At 52.2% G+C, this 8401-nt stretch overlaps 2 protein-coding genes across 2 annotated transcripts in view; one reads left to right on the top strand and one right to left on the bottom strand.

The window, feature by feature from the left end:
* Window positions 1–4197, top strand: part of Clcn6 (chloride voltage-gated channel 6) — a 33666-nt gene extending 29469 nt beyond the window's left edge. The window contains exon 23 of the mRNA XM_031379426.1: window positions 1558–4197. Within this exon, the coding sequence (XP_031235286.1) occupies window positions 1558–1638 (81 nt within the window). The 3' untranslated portion in view covers window positions 1639–4197. The remainder of the gene's footprint in view (window positions 1–1557) is intronic.
* Window positions 4198–6048: 1851 nt separating this feature from the next.
* Window positions 6049–7516, bottom strand: Nppa (natriuretic peptide A). The gene is made up of 3 exons (XM_031376988.1): window positions 7167–7516; window positions 6737–7063; window positions 6049–6330 (listed from the first exon to the last, which is right to left on the bottom strand). Exons 1-3 carry the CDS (start codon window positions 7284–7286, stop codon window positions 6319–6321), a joined length of 459 nt encoding a protein of 152 aa, XP_031232848.1. The 5' UTR covers window positions 7287–7516; the 3' UTR covers window positions 6049–6318.
* Between the last annotated feature and the right edge of the window lie 885 nt (window positions 7517–8401).

Here is an 8401-nt window from a genome sequence, read left to right as displayed (position 1 = left end):
CCTTCCCTCCATCCTTCCCTCTGTCCTTCCCTCCATCCTTCCCTCCGTCCTTCCCTCTGTCCTTCCCTCCATCCTTCCCTCTGTCCTTCCCTCTGTCCTTCCCTCTGTCCTTCCCTCCGTCCTTCCCTCCGTCCTTCCCTCCGTCCTTCCCTCTGTCTTCCCTCTGTCCTCCCCTCCATCCTCCCCTCCGTCATTCCCTCTGTCCTCCCCTCCATCCTCCCCTCCGTCCTTCCTACCATCCTTCCCTTGCTGCCCTGATACTCATTAAGGCCCAGACTGGCCTTGAACTTGAGGCAGTCCTCTTGGCTCAGCCTCCCAAGTGCTGTTAGAGGTATGTGCCACCAGGTCTTGCATGCTCCCTGGTTAAGGACATACATTAGCCAGATTTATGTCAGCATGACACAAGCTAAGAGTCATTTGGGAACAAAGACTCTCAATTAAGAAAATGTCTCCATAATACAGGGCTATAAGCAAAGCTGTAGTACATTTTCTTTCTTTCTTTCTTTTTTTTCTGTTTTTTGTTTTTATGGTTTTTCGAGACAGGGTTTCTCTGAGTAGTCCTGGCTGTCCTGGAACTCACTCTGTAGACCATGCTGGCCTCGAACTCAGAAATCCACCTGCCTCTGCCTCCCAAGTGCTGGGATTAAAGGCGTGCACCACCACTGCCCGGCCATTTTCTTAATTAGTGATTGATGTGAGAGGGCCCAGAGTTACATCGCTGAGCTGGTGGTCCTGGGTTCTAGACCAGAGCAGGCTAAACAACTCAGGAAGTCAAACCAGTGAGCAGCACCCTGCGTGGCCTCCATGTCCCTGCCCTGACTCGCTAGTGGCAGACTGTGCAGTAGCGGAGTTACTTTTGGTCATGGTGCTCCATCACAGGGATAGAAACCTAAGACAGGGCGTGGCTTGACTTGGGGTGTAGCTAAACGATAGCGTGTGGGCCTAGGTTTATTCATAAACAAGTACACAAGATAAAACGCAGGCTAGTTATGCCAGGTGTTTTGGCACACACCTGTAATCCCAGTACACAGGCAAGTTCAAGGCTAGCCTGAGCTGTGTTGTGAATGAAACCCTGTCTCTACCCAAACCAAAAACAATAAAAGAATGCCTGGGCCACAGAGGTCTGTGTTGGGAGAAAGCAGGTGGCTTAGTCCCCTCCAATCTATCTCCCTCTCCCTGCTCCCAGTTTTCTCCCATTTCAGGACCCACTGATTCCTCTGGTGCAGCTCCATCTGTCCCCAAGCCTCCATGACCCCTGACTTCCCCTGAGAGGAGGAAGTCTGTGCCATGAGCACAGAAATCCTGTCGTGTCCTTATACTGTCCAAGTCCCAATTCTGTCTGTCTGTTCTTACATCCTGTGGTGCATGGATGGTGACGGCTCTCTTTACACACGGTCTTACTGGGGTTCACCCTGTGGTGCATGGATGGTGACGGCTCTCTTTACACACGGTCTTACTGGGGTTCACCCTGTGGTGCATGGATGGTGACGGCTCTCTTTACCATGGTCTTACTGGGGTTCACCCTGTGGTGACTTAGGTGTTTTCTCCTTGCCCTAGATCGTGGGGATCATTACACGACACAACCTGACGAATGAGTTCCTGCAGGCCCGGCTGCGGCAGCATTACCAGACCCTCTGACAGTTGAGTCCGGCTGAAGCCAGCCTACTCTCCCAGAGGTGCCTCTGCAAGTGGCCCGCTCACTTGATGGCCCCCACAGTTGGCATGAAGGCTCCCAGTCACCCATTTGCTCAGATGCCTGGAGTCCTGGAAGATGGGGGTCAGAGGTTTTGGGGATATGTTGAGCAGGAAGTTGGGGGTTTACTGACTTCCTCTGTAAGAATCTTCCACTCCCCAGCCCCCCCAGAGAGCCATCAGGGTGTTGTCGGGCTGGATCCTAGGTGGACAGTTGTCCTCTCGGTCGCTGTTTCTTGCAGAGCCCAGCTGTTGCCCAGGCCCTTCCGGGAAGGAGCTGGACTCAGGCAGACATTAAGGATGTTATTTGCATATCATTGTTCATTACTAGGTTCAAGAAGTGTTCCCCATGTTTGGGGAGGGCTGGGATCAGAAGCAGGACCTCAGATACAGTTGGCCTCTTCATTGGCCCAACTCTCTTCTCCTGTCTCCTAGGAGTGGCTCATGCTCTTGACTCCGTGGCTGGAGTGTCCTTACAGTCATTCCTAATCAGACCCTTGATACACTAAAATTCCAGCCATCAGCCTTTGAAGCATTAAATCCTACCACAGGGGGATGGACCACAGCTTCTCCCCTCTGTGGTCCCACAGTAGTTCCCACTCACGGATTACACCTGTTCTCCCAGTGACACATGTTCTCGTCCCATTGTCATTCCTTTCCTCTCCACAACTACTCAACTTTCTAAGTCTTCATCTCTCTTCCTGGTGGGGCAGCCACAGCTTCATCTTGGATTCATTTCCAAAGTCAACCAAAATTGAGGAACTCCTAGACAGAACCACTACCCTGAGCCCTAGTGAATTTGGGATCGTTCTACAAGCTAGCAAGCAAGCTGTCCTGAGCCAGAGCCAACCAAAGGTACAACCTTAGGAGAAAGCCAATGGCTCCTGTCATGGTCACTGCTCGAGCCCAGCTTCCCAGCTCCACTCCCAACTCTGCCCTCTTCCCGAGGACTTGGAGAGGAACCTGTGCAGCTGCTGGTCTAAGGGCCGGGGAGGCAGTGGGGTGTTCTTGCCCTTGTGCCTCACTGCTTCATGGCTTCTTCCTCTCCTGGCTGTTGTTCCTCTGATTTGGCACTTCAGTGAACATCTGGGTCATTTGCACTCATCTTCCTGCACCCCAGGGCCCCTGTGCAGCTGTCCTTTGGATACAGGCAGCATTCATTTGTGTTAGATACTTTTTAAATCATGGAAATTTCTGGAGGTATCTGTGCTAGACCTGGCTTTTAGTAATGAGGCCACCAGACCTGGAGACTCTTCTGACCAGCACTTGGGAAATTGTTCCACAGCCTTGGTTGGGGGCTACCTTGGATCTTTCGGCTGACAGTAACCCTTGCCCTCTGTTTTCCCCATTTGCTTATCTTTTTACTAGAATGAGTTTGACTTACTCTGTTTTCAGCTTCTGACTTGGGGGTGGGGGTGGGGGTTGAAACTCCCCACAAGTACTTGGGAAAATAGCTAAGCAGGGTTGTGTTTGGCCTGCTGCCAGCTTTTATGGCTGATTTCAATGTCTGCCCTGCTGTGTGCTCCATCAAGAAGGAAACCAGTTGCCCACACTGAGAGGGAAGCGTGGCACACCACAGAGCTGTCTTCTCTGCCTGGTGGGTTTGCAGAATTGTAGCCTGCGGAGGACCTCAGTCCACAGCTTCCTGCCTCCAAGCCAGTCCTCTTGCGGTTTGTCCATTTTGTGTGTGTGTGTGTGTGTGTGTGTGTGTGTGTGTGTGTGTGTGTGTTTGTGTGTGTGTGTGTGTCCAGTTTAGCCCAGAATGGACAGGGTCCAGACATACCCACCCTGGAACCCATGAGCCCATGCTCCTATAGGACACTCAGTTCTGTGTCCCTCCCCAATGAACCTGCCTTTCCAGAAAAGCCCAAAGATGACAGCATTTTCACCTGTGAACTACAGTTGTAAGCCCTGGACCCCTCCTCCCATTGCAGTCCCTTGGAACGACTGGCTCACTCTCTTACCTGTCACAGCTCAGTGCCCCTCCCTGCCTCCCAGTGCCACAGCACCTTGTCAAACACAGCTCCATGGAGGGACACCGAGGTTGGCTTGAGGCAGTTTTCCTGGCTGGCTTCTGCGCCTGGACATTTGCTTGGCTCCCTGGTACTGCTGTGGGAATTTGGTATTTTATGAGATGTCTGCATGTGACCTTGTTAAGCAGTTCCAGCTGGAACGGACATTAGCTTGACTCAGCTAACCATGTGACAGTTTGATGCAGACCTTGGTGACAAGAAAGCTTCCGGAGAGGCCAGCACAGCCCTCCTGGTCCAGCCGTGTTGACGTGGAGTGTTGCCCTTGGCTCCTGTGGACCTCAGTGACTGTCCAACTGCAGCTTCCGCCTTTCCGTACACTGTCTGTTTATATGGTAACATTAGCTGATTCCACTGTGTAGATAAATGTTGTCTTTTTTAATTTGTAAAAGTCTATTTTTATTTGGCCCTTTGGAAGGTGGACATTCTTGCGGTCACTCTTAAGTCAGAATAAAATGTTTGCACCTTCTCTGTAGACCTTGTCTCCACGGTGCTCTTTCTTCCTTAAGTAGGGAAAGTTACGGTGCTGTAGCAAAGCAGTCTGTTTCGGAGGCAAGGTCTGATGTAACCCAGACTAGCCTCGGACTCACTGTAACCAGAGATGACCTGAGCTGCCCTACCCCTGCCTGTCACGTGCTGGGACTTCGGGTCCAAGCCATCAGACCCAGCCAGGAAAGGTAGTCTGCTGGCCCGCACCTCCCTTTCACTGCCTGTCCCCACCCTGTCTGTGTACTTTCTTCCATGGCACCTGTCACCTACGCACACTTTGGGTCTGTTGATCTTTTCTTCCTGCCAGCCGCACCAGGGCAACAGTGGACAGTCTGCTTGGGTTCTCAGCTGCCTGGCTGGGGACTTACCCCACAGACAAGAGCCTAACAACAGCCAGAAGAGAGGAAGCCCTCGCAGTGCTCCTGGTGTGCGCATGCGCATGCGCGTCTGCCTGCTCTCTGTTCGCTTGCCTCATTTTACGAGGAATACCGCTTGCTGTGTCTGTTGTCTGTGCTGCCTTGTCACCAGTCACAGACAGCCCATCAGGCCTCTGCCCTGTCACCTCTCTGTCTCTTTGTTACCATGACATCTGGGGACACCCCCAACAGCTCATTCTTTTTTTCCTTAGCATTTACGACTCACCCGGTGCGGGCCTTTTCCCTCCCATTCACACTGGTCCTTGTACATCACTCTCCACTGGCTGGCTCTCTGCACTTTCAAATTGAGATAAAGGCAGGAAGTGGGTTTTTGTTTTGTTTTGTTTTACTGAATCAGGGTCTCACTGCATAGCACTGGCTGTCCTGGAACACACTGTGTAGACCAGGCTCGCTTTGACTTCACAGAGATCTGCCTACCCCTTTCTCCACAGTGCTGGGACTAAGATAGATGTGAGCATGCCTGGCTCAGAGAGGAACATTTTGTTTGGAAGTTTTTCCTCCCCCTCCAGCTCATCACTGTCCACTTCTGGCCTTGCTGCTCCTCGACAGCTACGCACGCACACACGCAAGCACACAGAGGGAGAGCAAGCCATGTCCTGTTGGAGCTATAAGATGAGCTGTGTTCACTGTCAGCCTTGAGTGTGTTCTCTGCTTAGGGTGGTACCCTTTCACAAGCAGATCTAAAAACACTGCACCTTAGCCAAACTTGGTAATGTAGCAAGGCAGAGGCAAGCAGATCTCCCAGAGTTCGAGGCCAGCCAAGGCTACATAGTGAGACTAAAAGTAAATAAAGCACTGCATGTTTCCTAGTGGCTCTCTCCTCCGAGCAACATACAAGTTCAAGCTCCACATCCTGGGTTAGGGAGATTGTGGCTGTTTTCATATGCATTTGGCTCCCTGAGTTTGATCTCCAGCACCGAGTGATACATATGGATAGGTAGTGGTGCACCAGTGAGGTAGTTCACTACGTGTTTGAACTCGCCACCCATCAGCCTGTAAACCGTCCTCCTCCCAGCTGCATAACCCACCCTCCACTCACGCTTGTCCAAACTAAGAGTGTAATTCACATGGTCGCAGCAGCTGGCACTCTGTAACAGATCTGGATGGTCCCTGGCTCTCTAAATGCCCCTTAAAGCCACCCAGGCTGTGACCAGTAAGTGAGAGGGACTCGAAAAGGTGTGTTTGCATTCCTTCTTCATGAATTAAAAATAAATGTCCTTTTCAGTCTGGGAGGGCTTTCCTGGGTTCTGTGATGGGGGCAGGGCGTGTTGAGGACCATGGTGTAAGGCATCCACACACTCAGTGAGAAGAGGGAGGGGAGGAGGGAGAAATGAAAGATCAAGGCGGGGACAGCAAAGAACCAGGGGAGAAAGCCCAAGAAGCACATCCAGGCCCCGGCATCTGTCCTTGGTGCTGAAATTTATTCAAAACTTTTTTTTTCCAACTGCTTTCTGGAAGGGGTGAGGATCTACCTTATGCAGAGTGGGAGAGGCAAGGCCCCACTAAACCACCCATCTACAGTTAACATCGATCGTGGTAGAGGAGGAGAGGAAGCTCCAGGAGGGTGTTCGCCACACCTCAGTGGCAATGCGACCAAGCTGCGTGACACACCGCTAGGGCTTAGGATCTTTTGCGATCTGCTCAAGCAGCTCTCTTTTCCTCCTTGGCTGTTATCTTCGGTACTACGAAGAGAAAAACATACTGTCTTGAGGATCTGCCTTTACTGGGCTAAACTGTTCAACTTGAACAGTGGCCAGCTATTTCCCACAAGCCACAGTCCAGCCTCGGTGATAAGCTGGCATGCGGGGCACTGGCAAGCATTAATACAGGCAGTCTTGGCCCTGTATTCTAATTTCCCAATGCTCGTGGCTCAGACCCTGTAGCAGTTGTTGTCATTGTCTTGAAACTCAAGGGACATCCATCAGATGTCCCTTGACAGACATCTCAGAAGTCCTAGAGGAAATAGACACATGCAGTGGAGTCTGCTACCAAAGATAGATGTGCCCTGGTTGTATCCCTTGGCAAGGTTTGAGCCCTAACAAGACCCTACCCGACCCTTATCCCATTTCCATCCACATCTCCTCTTACCCGGAAACTGTTGCAGCCCAGTCCACTCTGGGCTCCAATCCTGTCAATCCTACCCCCAAAGCAGCTGGACCTTCGTAGGCTCCGAGGGCCAGCGAGCAGAGCCCTCAGTTTGCTTTTCAAGAGGGCAGATCTATCAGAGGGGTCCCAGGGACTGCGCTCCAGAGCACTGCCATCTCTCTGAGGGGGGTTGAACTCTCCAGTCCAGGGAGGCACCTCAGCGAGAGAGCTAAGTGCTGCCCCTGCTTCCTCGGTCTGCTCACTCAGAGCCTGTGGGGGCATGACCTCATCTTCTACTGGCGTCTTCTCCTCCAGGTGGTCTAGCAGGTTCTTTATAAAGGGAAAATAAATACGGAGAAAGGGGATGTCTCAGGAGTGGATCTGGTACCAAAGAGACCCTGGTCCCAGTCTGAGTCCCACTTCCTGGCCCTACCTTGAAATCCATCAGATCTGTGTTGGACACCGCACTGTACACAGGATTTGCTCCAATTTGGCCTGGAAGCCAAAAGGCCAGGAGGAGGAAGAAGCCCATGGTGATGGAGAAGGAGCCCATGCTGGCGTGGGTCAGGGTACGATCTGATGTTTGCTGTCTCTGCCCACTCTCTGGTCTCTCTCTCTCAGCCTTTGTCCGTCACTGTCTGCCAGCTGCCCAGCGTCTCCCGTTTTTATAGCCCCTCAGCTCTCTGAGAACGCAGGAAGGCTGGAACCCTCCCCATTCTGTCACTTGCAGCGATAAAGCGATGGAGTGAGGAGCCAGCAGAAGATGCCCTTTTAAAGTTATCAGTTCTGCAAAGCTTGTCACGGCCCCTTTGCCTTGAGCAGCTTCAGTGCCCCCCTCCCCCAGACCCTCAGCTGCAAGAGTCACATTCTTGCTGATTTGCCTCAAGAGGCCCCCACTTCAAAGGTGTGAGAAGAGCAGAAAAGAGTCCTTGGTTATCTTCCTGGGCGCTCGCCTCAGGATTCTTTCTCCCTGGCAACGGGACCCATGCAGGGAAGCAGAGGGTGACGGCTGGCCTGCACCCAGCTCCCCCTGCTTGCTGCTCAGCTGTCAGGGGCTCCAAATAAGGGCGGGAGAGGAGGCACTGACAGGCAGCTGGGAGACCAGCTAGGCTGGCTGGCTAGGGAGTACACCTGATTCATCGGCCTTGTGGGTGGACCGCTGGCCCTGGACAGCCAGCCCACCCCCACCCTGGACGTCCCTGTTAGCAGTCAGGCGAAAGAGCTATTTTTTTTTTTTTAAGAGTATGAAGTCAGCCAGGAAGCCAACATGATACAGGCTCTAAAGAATTCAGCTACACATGTAAACTAAACACCAAGGGATGTTAGAGAGCTTATTTCCTCTAAAGCTTATTTTTACCGTCTCCCAAGACTCGTGTCCAAGGTGCCGACAGGACAGGCCTGGAGGATGAAACCACTTCTCTCTCTTGGCCTTGCTGCTCTCCGAAGCTCAGACTCTGAACGTGAAATAGGTGGTGGTCCCACCCTTCCCAGGGGAATACAGGGAAGGAGGGGATTAAAGGGGGCATACACCATTCTCCATAAAGTCCTTCATGACCTCTGAGACGAAGGAAGTGAGCCATGAAGGCCTCTTCAGGAGCATGAACAGGCAGTGCACCTTTAAGCACCTTTAATGAGTGGTTTCCATACCTCAATGTCGCCGTATTCAAC

The sequence above is a fragment of the Mastomys coucha genome, unplaced genomic scaffold, assembly GCF_008632895.1.
Source record: "Mastomys coucha isolate ucsf_1 unplaced genomic scaffold, UCSF_Mcou_1 pScaffold18, whole genome shotgun sequence".
NCBI classification, from domain to species: domain Eukaryota; kingdom Metazoa; phylum Chordata; class Mammalia; order Rodentia; family Muridae; genus Mastomys; species Mastomys coucha.
This window is presented reverse-complemented; position numbering and strand designations above follow the sequence as displayed.

Excerpts from the sequence above, each read along its gene's own strand:
- Nppa (XM_031376988.1), bottom strand. The coding sequence starts at position 7,286 with ATGGGCTCCTTCTCCATCACCATGGGCTTCTTCCTCCTCCTGGCCTTT. Across the intron at positions 7,064-7,166 it reads CAGATCTGATGGATTTCAAG|AACCTGCTAGACCACCTGGA; the intron begins GTAGGGCCAGGA and ends CCCTTTATAAAG.